Source organism: Phalaenopsis equestris, unplaced genomic scaffold (genome assembly GCF_001263595.1).
Source record: "Phalaenopsis equestris unplaced genomic scaffold, ASM126359v1 Scaffold223304, whole genome shotgun sequence".
NCBI lineage: Eukaryota > Viridiplantae > Streptophyta > Magnoliopsida > Asparagales > Orchidaceae > Phalaenopsis > Phalaenopsis equestris.
This window is the reverse complement of record NW_018241430.1, coordinates 83,643-99,999: the sequence shown is the minus strand read 5'-3', so window position 1 is coordinate 99,999 and position 16,357 is coordinate 83,643. Positions and strand designations below refer to the sequence as shown.

The 16,357-nt window shown below is 35.5% G+C and overlaps 2 protein-coding genes across 2 annotated transcripts in view; one reads left to right on the top strand and one right to left on the bottom strand.

The window, feature by feature from the left end:
* Positions 1 to 737: 737 nt before the first annotated feature.
* Positions 738 to 2,021, bottom strand: LOC110037682 (protein MIZU-KUSSEI 1-like). The gene has a single exon (XM_020742386.1). It carries the CDS (start codon positions 1,810 to 1,812, stop codon positions 1,099 to 1,101), a length of 714 nt encoding a protein of 237 aa, XP_020598045.1. The 5' UTR covers positions 1,813 to 2,021; the 3' UTR covers positions 738 to 1,098.
* Positions 2,022 to 7,478: 5,457 nt separating this feature from the next.
* Positions 7,479 to 16,357, top strand: part of LOC110037680 — a 73,389-nt gene continuing 64,510 nt past the window's right edge. The window contains exons 1-2 of the mRNA XM_020742383.1: positions 7,479 to 7,753; positions 7,878 to 8,054. Of these exons, the coding sequence (XP_020598042.1) occupies positions 7,559 to 7,753; positions 7,878 to 8,054 (372 nt within the window). The 5' untranslated portion in view covers positions 7,479 to 7,558. The remainder of the gene's footprint in view (positions 7,754 to 7,877; positions 8,055 to 16,357) is intronic.

The following is a 16,357-nucleotide window of genomic DNA, read 5'->3' as shown; positions in this document are numbered from 1 at the left end:
CACCAACTAATCAATAACCATAATATACTTAATGAGCTCAGATGAACGAGTCCTACTAAACTAAGGCTCGTTAATCTCAGCTGTTATGTAAATGCTCTGTAAAACCCCGATTAAAGCAGGTGTAATTATGTAATGATACATATTGTAGCCCATTCGCCTATAAATAGCATACCACTCCAATACTATTCAATATTTTACTTCCTCTCTCTCTCTCTTTTTCCCTCTCTCTCTCCCCCTCCCTCCCTCCCTCTCTCCGTGCAACTCCCGTACAAATTCAGATTCAACAACAAGATTGTACACCATTCATTAATGTAAAATATTATCAATAGACTGCCGCCTGCCATTTGTTGTTGCCTGTCGGTCGATGGAACCAAGCACTACTGCCGCCCGCAGGCCGTTGTACTAGCTCATTAGTGTCAATTGTCTATCGTCACATTCAAATGTCTTTCATCACCCACTAGTAATATCTTATATATTTTGAAATATATTATTTTCAATCTACTTCAAACTAAAAAAAAGTATATAATATCATGTTTATTTAACATTAAACTAAACAACTATAAAGTATTGAAAATACATTATATTTTTTTATATTACACTCATTTTAGCCCCACATTATTTTTTAGCAAACCAAAGATCCCAAAGATTTGTATTTTTATTATTATTTTTATCAGCAATATTTGCTAGTCCTTCAACATTTATCATAAATTAAATATTTATAATTTTGCGTCAGCTTTTAAATTATGATCCAATACCTGCTTTAGAGGCTTATCAAAAAAAACCAGAAAAAAACATCAATTTTGTGCCCACCAACATCAACCAAGCCATGCTGATATTATCTGCTAATTCCACTCTGAAGGAGAAAAAGATTGGATCGATCAGCAGACTAAAAATCATCATTTGCTCCACGCAGCTTTCTGTTCCTTAGAACTCCATCGACATAGAGGAGGAATCACCATTTGTCTTCATAAATACTCCATCAAAATCACGCCTTTTTGCACTCAACAGAACTTCATGGAAGTATTCGATTTAAAAGAAACAGAGCCAGCACATAGAAAAATACCTTCAATCAAAAATCAAACATCACAAAAATAGCTTTCAGATCCTCACGAAGAAAATACTGAGCTCCGGCCCGCTGTTGCCGTCGGGATTAAGCATGTAAAAGGTCTCCGAATCTCTGCTGCCGACAACGCGGTCAAAATAGGCTCGCATGTAAGTAAGCTCGCCGTCATTCGGATCCGAGACGATCAGCGGAAGAACACCGGCGCCCATGGAGACGGCGTGCAGGAGCTGCAAAACTTGAAGATCGGATTCGTTGGGTTCCCGGCGCTGAGCGTAGCCGATCCTCCGCCCGTTGACGAATGCACACCAGAGCTGCTCTTCTAAAAGACGGATTCGCTCGCCGGGTTTTTTTTCGCATTCGAGCGCGACTCGCAGCAGCCCGGTGCCCATATCCTGCATGAAGCGCGCGGTGGGGACGGCGAGCTCGAGGACCAGAAAGGGAATGCTGCGGGAGTTGTCTTGGATGGCGATGGAGATGCGGGACTTGCGGTGGCCGAACAGAGTACCGGTCGTGCGGGCGGCTCCGTGGATGTGGCCGTCGGTGTGGGCGCCGGCGGTTGCGCGGGGGACGGAGCCGTGGAAGCGGCAGGCGGGGTTTATGATGGGCAGGGAGCGGAAGGCGGAGCGGAAGGCGCGGAAGAGTTTGGAGGGCTTGGAGTCGCGCCGGCGGCGGGAGGCGGGTTGGAGGATTGGGGCATCGGTCGGGGTTGGAGAAAGGGGCGGGGGAGGCAAATGCGGCGGTTTTGTCATGGGGAAGAGGGGCGGCGGAAGAGGTTAGTGGTGGTGGAATGAATGTATGTGAAGATTTGGGTGGAATTTAGTGGTTGTGTGCACGTTGTTTTTGGTGCAGGGATGGACAGAGAGGAAGAAGAAGATGAGAGAAACTGCTGGCGAATGGGAGGTTGGATGGTGGGGAGGAGGACATGGAAGGGATGGTCGGGCGTTGTTTGAGGAGTTTTTAAGGGGGAATTTGGAACCAGACAGGTCTTGGAACGAAAATTTATGTAGCAAAATTAAAATTGAAATTAATGGTATGATGAATTACATGCCTATGAGTTGATTTTATATATTTTGGATTTACATGTGTGCATTTAAATTTTAAATTTTTATATATAAGCCATTGTATTTATACATGAGATTATATATTTAAATTTTTTTCAATTTATAATTGTGAGCTATTAGTGTGATATGAAGGATTTGACTTGTATAAATGTAAAAAAAAAATGAGATTTTGATGTTAGGTGTACAAATATATAACAATTGGGTGGTATGAAGGCACTTTTTGTTTAATTAAGAAATTCTTCTTAATTAAATGAAAGAAATTAATAGGACTATAAAGAACATAGAAGTTATCATCTACGAAAATAGAAAAAAAATTATTACATTAATGTTATTAAATATTTATTTATATATATATATGACATCTAAATTCATATGGAAAAATTAATACATAAATTATTTTAAAAATATAATTAGTATTAATCTATTTTAAGTGAAAGTACTTATTTTCATATGTATTTTCTTATGTTAGTTCAATAATGAAATATTATATAATTAAATATAAATTTAGATATTGAATATATAAATACATAAGAATTAATGATATATATGTAAATTCAAAACTAAAAAATCAGTTATTAAAAACAACTTAATTTAGTCATGCAATCAAATATTTAGGATTATGAATCATGACACGTAATAAAATTATCATGATCTCAATTTCTTTCAAGGTGCCTAATGCGAATTCTTTCTATAAATTTGCTAAAAAAATGAGCATGGTTGTTAATTAAATAATTATTTTAGTTAGAATTTAAGAGGCAAACAGACTCTCATAATTAGAATGTTGGTTTTCGAACGTTAAAGCTGGATTGACATGAAATTTATTTTATTTTAAAAATCATTCTAATGGCAGTTGAACCCTTGTTTGGGGTTATCTAATCAAGAAGTGTAGGCTGCATAAAAGAAACCAATTTGGCCAAGCGTTATTTTTTTGACCAATTATTCTATAGTTCATGTTTGAATTCGTTCCTAATTGTTACCTAGCTAACATCCTCGGATGTTATTTTTAGAAAGCCTTGTTGCAGGCTTTTGAATCTTATTTTGTCCATAAATCACAACCAATGAATAGAGTGTGAGGAGGGAGGGAGATAGGGTTGTGAAAGTGTTGAATCCAAATCTATCTGGGAGTCACGTGCAAGGATAGAGATTACAACAGGAGGGAGATGGAGTGCACAACGACTTCCCCCTCTAGGGCAAATTGGAGTATTCTTGGGCTCTTGTGACTCTTTTATATAATCAAATATTTTTAATACATAAGGGAGTGAGCCTAAAATGGATGTTCCTCCTACTTGAAATGACCCTTTATTTATAGTTAAAGTGAGTGCAATGAAGGAGAATTACATTTTTAAACCGGTTTAATAAGGGTTGTACATTTTATTTTGGTCATTTTACATAAGTGAGCTCATGGCTCGGTCATCTTCAACTGATTTTCGTCTGGTTTTCTAATCGTCCAGACTTGCTGTATTTTAGACTTTTGGTCGTATGGCCTTTTGGTCGTTCGAACTTCTGGTCAGTTGGACTTCAAGTCATCTGTCCTTCTCATCATCTTGTCTTTCGGTAGTTTGAACTTCTAGTCGTCTGGTCTTCTGGTCGTCCATACTTCTAGTTAACTAGAATTTTGCTCGTCTGGTTTTCTAGTCTCTTGGACTACTAGCTGTCCAAACTTCTGGCACCTGAGATTCTGGTTTTTGGGTCCTCTGGTCATCCCGACTTTTGATCATCTGAACTTTTGGTCATCCAAACTTGAGATTGTTTGGACTTCTGGCCATTCCTTTGAGAGATTCGATCTGACACATTTTATGAGTACATAAACATACTTTTTTATTGTGAAATTGAACATTATTTTACCCAATGGGGATCATAATTTGGTTACATTTAATCATCCCTCTTTTTTTTTAAACAATATCTCTACTTAAAATAAACATACACCATCATTAGGCCTAGTCTTCTAGAGATATCTAGATGTCTATCTCGTCACATCATCATTAAATTTAAGATCTTCACTTGGAATTTTCTTTTTATGTCAAACAATTGTGTAGCAAGTGGATTGCAAATCATCTGCTTCCATGCTACTATCATTGGAATATTTATTTCGGCATTTGCACTTTGTATACTCATTCTAGATCATTCATACTCTCCCTCTCATAATTAGTCATCTGAATTTGATTAACGTATGCCTGAGCTGACACTTTCTATCATTCACGCTCTAAGCTTGATCTTTTAGTAGGCCTAGATAAGCAAGTAGGTCATCAAGAAATATTCTTTTTACCGTTGGACCGTATTAGTTGTCTTTAGTCATACACTAATCTATGATATTTTGCACAATGTCTAATTAATATATTCACAGGTTAATATAAGAGCTTATTTGGAAAAAAGTTAATGCATCAAAGAAAAAGGCCCATATCCCTATTTAAGCTTAATAAAATAAATAAATATATTGTCTTTAATCTCCTCATCTTTATTGTATATTAAACTCAATTTGGAGCCACAATAAGCATCTCCAAACCATTATCTCTAAACTTCCAAAAGGAAACTGATAAGGTTAACCTTATGAAAGCTTAAATTTTTATTACTTTATAATGTCTAATGTCACCATCTATGTTATTTGAATTTTATGTTACTTCTATTTCATGTAGGTATAAAAATTTGTTATCGTTTATTCCTTTTTATGTGACTCTCACCAGTGAGTCGCAGTGTATACCAGAATAACTCGACCAAAATTTGCTCATGAAAGTAAGCTTTTCTACTCCAATGCATGATGCAATTCTTCAAGTAAGGAATGCAACCCCATACTAGTAATAAGTTGAGATGTTAATTGTAATGCCCAATAGTGCATTAATATGACAGACATGTTAAGTAGCTTTTATATTATGAGTATGAATATTATTTCAAGTAGATGTTTGCATATGTATGAGTATTTTTCTTTCTTTTGACATAGCTCATGTGTATGCTATATTTTTTTCCAAACTTTTTCATTAGACGAATGCATGATTTAAGTATGATTAACTAGTTGAGATGTTTGTATGATCATATGTATATTTTAAAACTTTTGTTAATATTAATATTTCAAAATGAAATTTGATATTTTTTAATATGATTGAGTTTTTAAATTATTATATAAATAAATAATAAAATTTAAATATTAGATATATAAATAAATAATATTTTTTGTGTTCCTACATATGTCACACTGTCCAAAAAATTGTCGTTCGCTAACTCGCAATCAGTTTTCTAAATAGCTCGTGTTCGAATCATTCGTCAAACAATTGAGTCAAACACGAACAACTTTTTTGAGCTTGATTTATAAACGAGATGAATACAGACAAACTTTCGCTCAATCGTTTTAGCATGCATTAATTTAATAATAAATAAATAATTTGTAAAATTTAAAATAGCGATATCTTTGATATGATATCAAAATTTTGATTTTTATAGATATAAAAAAGTAAAATTTAAGTGTTTGAGTAAATACATAAAAATTGGGTGGTATGCATGTAAATGCCCAAACTTTTTAAATATATAAATACATAAGAACTGGGTGGTATGCATGGAAATGACCAACGGATTTTTTGTATTTAAGTGTGAGAGATGCAAATACATAAAAATTAGGTGGTATGTACATAAATGCCTTAGACTGGTCCCTCGCCACGCCTTATCGCCTTTTGACATTTAACCATGAGATTTGACATTTAGGGCATGTTTGAGGCAGCTGCAGTTTCTCAGTTTTTCAGCTGTAGCTGCGCTGACTCAATAAACTGCTGCAGGGAGACTGATTGTTTGTTTGTTGCAGTTGTGTAAAAACAACTGTGGGACAACTATTTCTGGAAAAATGACAATTTTGCTCATGTTTAGTAAACTTGTTTAAAACAAAACCGAGACAGCCACATATTTGATATTTCATAAGCAGAAATTCATTTCAAAATAAAACAAAAGTTCAAATACACAACCCACTTAACAGTGAGAGTCAAAAGTGCTAAAGAAAAAGAAAAAAAAAACAAATAAAATTACAAGTAATAATGATATTATTTTTAATATGAAGATGATGTATGTCTCGTCCTAAGCTGTGCTCTAATGTTTGTGATTCATTTGTAAGACACTTTGATAATAAGATTCATGCTTATAGTTACTCATTAAATTGTTAAAAATGTACCGCTAAGCTTGTTGGAGTTAATATATCTAGTCATTTTACATAGTATTAATCAAGGCATACGAGTCAAATAAGCACCTCTCATTAAATAAATTATATCCTTGAATGTTATAGAACATGTCATCTTAATTATATAAAATCGAACAAATTTGTCAAAGCACAAAAAAAAAAAAAATGAGAGTAGAAATAACCATGCATAATATTAGTTTTCTTGCAATATTCATATACAATCATAGTTACACACAAATTTGCTCTACTATATAATCCCCATCATCATCATTAACATTTCCAAACTATTAGGGAGTCAACATCACAAATCTCTACTATATAATCCCCATCATCATCATTAACATTTCCAAACTATTAGGAGTCAACATCACAAATCCTCACTCTCCATTAATTTGTATTGCATATTCTTTGTGGAGCTAAATTTGATTATCAACTATTTTTCCACAAGAATGCACACCAGAGAGCTTAATAGTTTCCCCTTTATATGTCTTTTAAAAATGTGTAGGCAAAATGATTCATGAATATTAAAAAAGATTGTACAAAAGACTAGATCTGGAAATAATCACAGTGTTAAAATCATCTTTTCAAGATACCATTAAGTTCTTTGGTGTGAATATACATCTATTAGCGAGGGAGGGAGCGAGGGAGCGAGGGGGGAGAGGATACCTGAGTCGACAGTGAGGGAGAAGCGCGAGCCGGAGTCGAGCAAATGAATCAAACACGCAACAGTGGGGAGGAAGGGGACCGTGAGAGCTTCGGCGTCGAGAAGAAGAATTTCAGTTAGAGTAGGGCCGAGAGGGGTATTATAGACGAGCGTTACGAATATCTACCTCGCGAACGCAGGCCGCGAGGTTCGATTCGCCGCGCGCGTTCCTCCAAATTGGCATCCCGCCCCGAGCGGGACGCCGAACCAAACAAAAAAAATTCACATCTCGCCGCCGCGACGCAGTGCGATCGCAGTCCCAAACAGACCCTTAGTGATGGGCTCAAGATATGTAAATACATATATATTGGGGGTGGTATGTGTATGTAAGTTTCCCTTGAATTACATGACAACAATTTGATAATCCCACGTTCGTAGAAGATGCCGTCCAATAAAACATTAGTTTTCTTAATGATAGATTAATATATTAAAATCTATTTAATTCTATCATACATGCAGCACTTGATTTGGTAAAAAACAAGCTTTGAAGAACTATGACAGACTTACATTTAAAAGATCACGGCGAAGTTACCCTGACGGTTCCTGCACCGACGCATAGCTGTCAACAAAATTCGGGAATGGCGGAGGAGGCTCGCAAACCGCCGACAGGCGGGGCGGAGAACTCGCAGGGAGATGCAGGGGAGCGCGGCGTTAGTGATGTTGGAGAAGGAGGGGGAGGCGCAGGATGGGGTGGTTGGGGCTTCCCGTCCTTTTCTGTGTTGTCGGATCTACAGAAGGCTGCCTCGGCCGCAGCACATGAGATCTCCAGAAATGTGCGTTTTCCTCTAGTGATTCGCTAAATATTAGGGTTTTTAATTGGTTTTTTTCCTTGGATTGAACCGATCGGATTACGTTCTTAACTATTGTTGATGGGTTTCTTTTTTGGCATTTTATCAGGCTGCTGCAGTTGCTAAAAGCATCACAGATATAGAGATTGCTGAAGAGGATGCAAAGTTTGATGCCTCTGCTGACAAAGAGGAGTTAGTGAATGACATCGATGATGAGAAAAACCTTCTCCGCAAGTCAGCTTTGGATAAGTTGGAGAGAGCTAGTGAAGAGTCTTTGCTAGGACAGGTAAGTCACTAAAGTTGAGCCAGAATACTAGCATTATTATTATTATTTGATGTATGCTTGGAGATTCGCGGCGGCATAGTAATAAATTAGCATATTAACATTGGACAAAAATCCAACACACATATAGATAATAAAGAAGAGTAAGTAGTAGCATAGACATCCACTTTTTACTTGAAATATCTTGGGAAGGAGAAAAAATCATATGACCTAGCTTAGTTGAAATATTTCACTATGTAACAGTGAGTACATAAACTCATGCTTCTCTTGAATTAGAGAATATTAAATTATAAAGTTGATATATAGTGGTATTTCAACAACGATATTCGTAACAGGTCGCAAATACCATAATTGATTGTTATTGAGATAATAGTCCTACGTGACTGTTGTAGACAGTGGTTGTAGCTCCAACTTGTCCTAGAGGTTGTAGTTGAAAGCCATGATAGTAATTGATCATGTGGGTCATTGATAGTTATTTAAGGATCGTCAGTTGACCACAGATGATTAATAGGGAGCTACAAAAATATTTGTAGGACATAGAAGCCGAAGTTGGAGTTATGTACGCTGCAAGCCGCGTTGGCCATAGTCAGTCACATAGGCCGTAACAGAGTGTTGTAATAATGTTTGTAGGCCGCAAAGGTAGAAGATGAGACTTAGATGCATTATAATAATATTTTTAGGCCATAAATGCTGAAATTGGGAACTGAATAAGCTGTGATAATGTTTGTAGGCCAAATAAGTTAGAGTTGGGAGCTGCATGAGCTATGACAACATTCATAGGCTGTATAAGCCAGAGTTGGGAGCTGGATGAGCTGTGGACCATGTTAGCCATAATTAGTCGCGTAGAGCGTAGTGGTGAGTTGTGGTAACGTCCGTAAGTCATAAATGTCGAAGTTGTGAGCTACATGAGATATGAATTATATTGGTTGTAGTTGAGCACATAGGTTGTAATGGTGAACTGTGATAATATTCGTAGGATATAAAAGTTAGAATTGAGAGTTACACAAGTTATGGACTATGCAGATCGTAGCATATTACTCTGCAACATATGTCAAAATTCCTTAACGCACATCATGATTTTGCAAGTGAATTTGTTGCAACGAGCATAGGGCAATAGATGGCAGCCAACGAGCGATGCTTGACTGTGGTCAATTGTTGCAAGGGTGGGTGGCGTTCACTGAACCTTCGTTGTAAAACACCATACCTCAATTTCATTTCCTTCAAGCTCCGTGCTTGCTCCAGTTTAAGTTCTAGGTTCCTTTTCATGAAGGGCAAAGACTCTATTTATAAAGTATGAAAGATGTCTCTGACAGATAAAGAAGAAATCTAGGTCACTCCATCGGATGAGTCAGAGAGATTCCCTCGATCATACTGTGTTTTATGGACTTTTGAATGCCTTAGTGTTGCCAAAATTGAATTATTTTAACCTCGTTCGATTTGTCCAGTTGAGATGCTCTATTCAACTAAAGTTGTCAGATTTGAAATTCATTTGACTTTCTAACTAGGCATTAGAAGATTCCAAAAATGGCGTAACGCTCAATCTGCGTTTGATTTAATTTGAATTGGACCGACTTTAGTGTCATTGCGCTCGTCTTGTCGAGCCGGTCAGTCTTATTATAAGTTGCTAAAATCAGAGTTTTGCATGAATTTGAATTGAAGTTTGAATATTTCTTGCTAAAAAATTGCCTCTTGATTCACATCACGTCTCGGGTTCTCTATTGGATAATGAAAATTTATTGATGGCGCATTAGTTGTACTCTATGTTCTTGTGAGGCTGATTTTGAATTTTTTCCCCTTTTTAATCCTTTTTTAATATTAGTATATATCTTTACAAAGAAAGAATTTTAGCTCGATTGATAGGCGTGTCATTGACATGCGTCAATTTTAGATGATTTCACTTGCATTTTTCTCTACATTTTATATTCATTTATTAATTATAGATTTACACTTGAGAAAGTTTTTTCTTGATGTTGTGCAATTTATAGGTGTCGAGCACGTAAAATGGGATCAAAACACGTCATATAGTGCTATCTGGTGTGACCACGCCAGATCTGGGCGTGATCTCGTAAGTGAAATAACCACACTAATTTTATGGCGTGACCACACTGGGGTTGGGCATGACCACGTCGCCAGACATCCAGAACTCGTATTTTGTGGTATTTTTTGTCGTTTTTGAACCTATTGATAGATTTAGAGAAGTTGGATGCCTAATTTGGATTCCTAATGTAAACTTAACTATAAAATATATTTTTATCACAAGAAAAGGGGATATTGTCCTCTTCTTAGCTTTTGGAGGGAGAAGACAGCTTGGGCACTAAAGTTGAGGGTGTTTTTCATCTTTTTTTTTCTTTTGTATTTTCTTATATGTTTTAAGATGTTATTATATGAGAGGAGTTGACTATTGTGGAAGAGGAAACTAATTATTTTCTAATTGTTTACTTTTTCAGTTTTACTTCAGTAATGATTTTATTGGGATTTCCTGTTTTCTTTCTATATTGTGTGGCTAAATTTTCTTTTACGTCTCTGTGATTTATGGGATGTGATTTTGTGCTTTTCTCTAATAAATTTTTTCCCTATATTGTTTTCCTGAGACATCGGAGTTTTTTTATTGTTGTGTTAACCATAGAGTTTCATTTACTCATGATTTGATCAATTGAGATATTAACATATTTCATGATTTGTGAATCATACTCATTGCGCAGAGGAACAAAATATATAACCACAAAATTTAGGTAATAATCGACATTTTATTTGGGTTTTGCAACCTAGAATAAGGATTAGAACAAATTCATGGGATGTCATGGGGATTAAGGATGTCTCAACTTTATGGATTTAGCATTCTTGTGACTTAAATATATGCACAAGGGGAACTTACTTTCTCTATTGACAAAAATCACGTTAGATAAAGTTTAGGAAAATCACAAATTGTCATATTACCTGAATCGCAGTGTCTCGAATCTCACATAACTTGAAAACACAACATTTATTTGCTGTTGTTTTGCGTATTTATTTAAACACGTTTTCTTTTGCTATTGCTTTTAAGTAAGATTTTAAGAAACAATCTTTTGTTTGTGATCACGCTAAATTACGTTTAGAGGTTTAGTAAACTAGAGATACACCGATCAAAATAGTTCTTAGTTCTTTCATTGTGGGATCGATGCGCTGTATATTTGAACCGCATTACTACTTGACATATGCACTTGCATTGTATGACCAACTTACATCCCGACATGTTTTGACGTGTAAAGTTTTTGGCGCCGTTGTTGGGGAAAGACGTTAAAAAGAATATGATTTTAGGATATCTTTTGTTGAACCGCTGAAAATTTAGATTTAGCAATTTTTATTTTTATTTTTCTGTTTCTTTCATATTTGTTTACATCTGTATTATTGTTGTGTTTCTTTACACGTATTGGAAAAATTAAAAAATTAAAAAAATTATAAAGCCAGAAAACCAAAAATATTTTATTCTTTTTATTTTTATTTTGTTTTTTTTGTGTTATTTTGTTCTTGTGTTTCTTTATTTTTTGAAATTAAAAAAAATTTTCAACCCTCTGAAATGACAAATCCTCAAGAAAAATATTTTAGATTTTTTGAAGAATATAACAACTCATTGATGGCTAGTCTTCACAATCTTTACCCTTTCGACATAAGAGCGATCACCCCTTTCCCAATACATACAACCCAAATTTGACTATTTACCCAAACTCTAATTGGAATAGTAGTGATATTAGTATAAAAAACCAAGTTTAGGGCCGAACTCAAGCCAACCTTGTAGAAAATTGAAATTGGTGCAGAGGCCATATTTGTCAAACTCAACCTTGGGAAGTCATCTCAAAGCCCCAAATTAGGGAGGATAACTTGTAGTTAGAAGAATTGTTTGTAAAATTTAAGAATGAATTCAACACGTACACCCAAAGTTGTTCGACCTACTCAAATGCCAATTGAAACAATAATAGCCTTAGTGTAGATAATTAACAATGAGAGAGCACCCAAGTTAATGTTGTAGGAAGTTGAAATAACTAGGATAGTGATTACCTTAAAGTAAACGAGCATTTGAATGAATTAGCTGAACCAATTACAAATTCAAACTGCAGTATTATAAAACTTAGAAAATCAAATGAAACAGTTAGTTAGTCTAGAAACTCAAAACATGTCAGTTGTAGTGGAGAACTATAACTTCGAATATGAAAAAGTGATATCTAAAGAGCAAGCTGAGTTGAAAGATTTTGGTAAGACAATGACTGAGGAAGAATCTTCCTCTTTTTTTCATGACTCTCCCTTGCATTGCAAGGGAGATAGTTGAACATATAGTACCACCCATTGGAGTGCCTGAAGAGATGGAATTTGAAGAAAGCATTAGGTAGGAGAGTAACCTAGTGGAGCTAAACCCCGAACCTGAAAAATTTAGGGAGAACCCAACCCAAAATTTACGAGACCTTAAATTATCTTATAAGGACCCATTTCTTGCAATTATCGGTAAAATATTGATCTACAAAAACAGAGAATTAATACAAAGAATTATAGATTTAGAAAGAACCCTCAGGAATGATAATATGAACCAATCCTCTACATTCCCTCAGAATGACTGTCATTGAATCGAGAAGGAAAAGTTGCCAGAAAAACTGAAATTTAATGATTTAGTAGAAATACCAGGATCAACAAAAGATTGGGCGATTGATTGAGGATTACTACATTGGAATTTCGAAGGAAGTGTTTTTCATCATACTGAGGACGTTAAATCAAGCATTATCTTGGGAGGCAACCCAAGCGTTATATGATTTGTTAAACATATGTTTTTTCTTTCTGGATTTGCTTTGAAATTTACTTTGAAATTTCATTTGAATTAGTTTTGAGTCTTGTCTCTCCACAAAGCATTTTGCACCTGATAGTAGGGTAGGAATCGAGAGCCCTCGAATTTTTGAACTACTTTCTGATTCGTACATTTTTACATACATTGTACACTTATATTTCTGAAAATCATGTATCCATACATTTACTCCTTTCTTGCAATTACTTGTTTTTTATTTCTACTGCTACTTCATGTTATATATGTGATGGAAAAAGCAAGTTTGGGGAGAGAAAAGGGTACCTTATTATGAACCTGAAAGATAACTCACATAACTTTGTAGAAAATTAAAATTAAATCTGGCAACTTCGGTTAAAAATCTCTATTTCTTTCAAATTGTTATCATAGTATAGTAAAATTAGATAAATGTCATTTAGAAAGATTAACTTTAATTAGTTAATAATATTCAGATCATAACAATTTCAAACTTTGCTTAAAAGAACCCATAGCTTATTAAAAATGTGTGATTTAAGTGTTAAGTAGAAAATCAAGAATGTTTAATCTTTTTTATTTCATGTTAATCATTTTAACTTTATCTTAAGTTTTAACTGAAAATATAACCTAGAAGGTGTGGCATAAAATATCAAGTATTGAGTTCTACTACTTAAGAAATACTACCCTTCACATTATTTAAAGTTAAAAAGAAAAAGCTACTAATCAAATATGGTAATTCTCAGGAGAAAATGAAAAAAAAAACAAAAAGTCAAAAACTCCTAAGTAGAAGCTTAAGGTTGATACAACTACAATTGAAAGAAAAAGAAACAAGAAGGGTGTCTGGTGGGACTTAAGTAATAAAACTTTTTCATGATTCTTTAATAAAACTTCTTTTTAGTTATCTTCGAAGGAAATAGTTAAATAATATTTAGTTGGCTAATATCTATTAAAACTGAATCAAAAAACATTTGAGGTTAGCAAAAGAAACTTTAAATCACACCAATTTAAGAATCTATGGAATCTTCTTAAGTAATGAATGAAGGGAATTAAGCAAAAGTCATTAAAGATAATTGATTGACATTTGAACACTTTTATTTCGCCTTAATTAACAGGTTGAATAATTACAAATTTACAGGAGTATGATATAATTCATAACAATCCAAACCGAACCATGTGATTATTTTAGGGCAAGCAATCGGGTAAGTTTGGGCGTATTGACATGTGCTAATTTTACTTGATTTCACCAACATTTTCCCTCACATATCATATTTTTTCATTTATTATCATAGATTTACACTCGAGAAAGATTTTTTTTGATGTTGTGCAGTTTATAGGTGTCAAACACACAAAAAAGGGTCAAAATGTGTCATATAGTGCTGTCCGGTGAGAGCACGCCTGATCTGGGCGTGATCAAGTCAGTTTCGTGTGTGACCGTGCCGGGGTTTGGGATGACCACGCCGCTGGACGTCCATAACTCGTATTTTGTTGGATTTTTTGTCAATTTTGAACTTATTGACGGATTTGGAAAGCTTGGATCCCTATTTTGGATTGCTAATGTAAACATAACTATAAAAATATGATTTGTCATAAGAAAAGGGAATCTTGGCCTCTTCTTGGGGAAGAGAGAAGGTAGCTTGGGCACGAGTGTTTTCCACCTTTTTATCTTTTATTTTCTTATTTCTTTTGAGAGATTATTGTATGATAGAGGAGTTGACTGTTGTGGAATAGGAAACAAATCATTTTGTAAGTGTTTGCTTTTCAATTTTACTCGCATTAATGGTTTTATTAGGATGCTTTTCCGGTGTTATTTCTATCATGTATAGTTAAACTTTTTTCGCGCCTTTGATATTTATGATGTGGTTATGTGATTTTCTCTGATAATTTTCTTCTGTGTATCATTTTCCTGAGACATCAGGGTTTTTTCGTTGTTATGTGTTAACCATAGAATTTCATTTACTCCTGATCTGATTAATTGAGATGTTAATATATTTCTTGATTTGTGACTCCTACCCATTCTGCAAAGGAACAAAATGGATAACTACAATAACCAGACAACAATGGACAAATTTTATTCAGTTTTTGCAATCTAGGAAGGAGATTCGAACAAATTCGCAGGATGCCATGAGGATTTTAGGAAGCCTCAACTTCATGAATTTTAGCTTTTTTTGACCTAGACATAGGCATTAAGAGGACTTTCTATCACTTTTGACAACAATCACATTAGGAAAAGTCTAGGAAAATCACGAATCACAACATTACCTAAATTACAGGGGCACGGGCCTCACATACCTTGAAGACACGTAACATTTATTTGTTGTTGTTTTTCATATTTTCTGAACACGTACTTTTGTTATTGCTTTTAAGTAGGATTTTAGGAAACAATCTTTTGTTTGTGATCATGTTAAACTATGTTTAAAAGTTTAGTAAAGTAGATATTCTTCCATCAGAATAGTTCATAGTTCTTTCATCGTGGGATCTATACGCGGTACTCTGGAGCCACATTACTACTTGACATGTGCACTTGTGTTTTACGGCCAACTTACTTCGCGGTAAGTTTTGACGCTTCAGCTGTTTTCCCTGTGACTTGGGTTCATTCCCCCTGGCCATCATAATGGAATTATTTTGCGGCGAAGGATGTGGCCGGTGGTGGAGGCAGCAAATCGTAGCGGTGAATGACGGTCGGCTACCTGTGGCAGCTTCGGCCGACCACTGTGGCGTGAGGGCGTGGGAGGCGATGGTCTGGGGGTTAAACCTAGGATGCGAGGCAGGGGAGCGGGCCGGGTCGACAGAGTGGGGTGGGCTGGAAGTCGAGCCGAAAGAAAGGGTTGGGTCTGCAGTCTTGGATTCTCAGTCGCACGAAACCCCTTTACTGCGCGGTCCTCACCTATCCCACATGAATCGCACGATCCGGGTGCGGGTGCAAGCTTTCATGTAGATTGCGATTTATGTTGCAAAATCATGTTGAACGCGTGTTGGATTTTTCTGATCGCTTGAAATTTAGTGGTTTCAGTGGGCTGCTATGGGAACACTCAGATTCTGGTTATTTTGGACAATTTTTTAGCCCTTCTAACCCTATAAATATGCTAAGAAGAAGAGAGAGTTGGTGTTTCCCAGCCATGCGTTTCGAAGGGGATCTTCCGTTCTCCTAGTTAAATATTTCGGAGGGGATTCTTTAAGGAGAAAATTTTGAGTCTCCAAGTCTTGCATTATGGAGGTAAATCTTTGTGGAGAATAATTAAAGCCTCCCTGTCGTACATTTTGGAAGAGATTCTTCGTAGAGAAAAATTGAAGTCTCTCCGCTGCACATTCTGGAGTGAAATCTTTGTGGACAAAAAATTGGAGTCTTCCCACTGTGCATTTCATAAGGAATTCTTCAATAACAACACAACAACTACCTTAATGCCACTATGTGGGGTCGGCTACATGAATCCTTTTTCTATATTGCGTCCTATTTAGTGTCATATTTTCATTAATTCTAATAAATTAAGATCATTTGTATACAATAAGCTCAAGTCTTCCTAGGTCT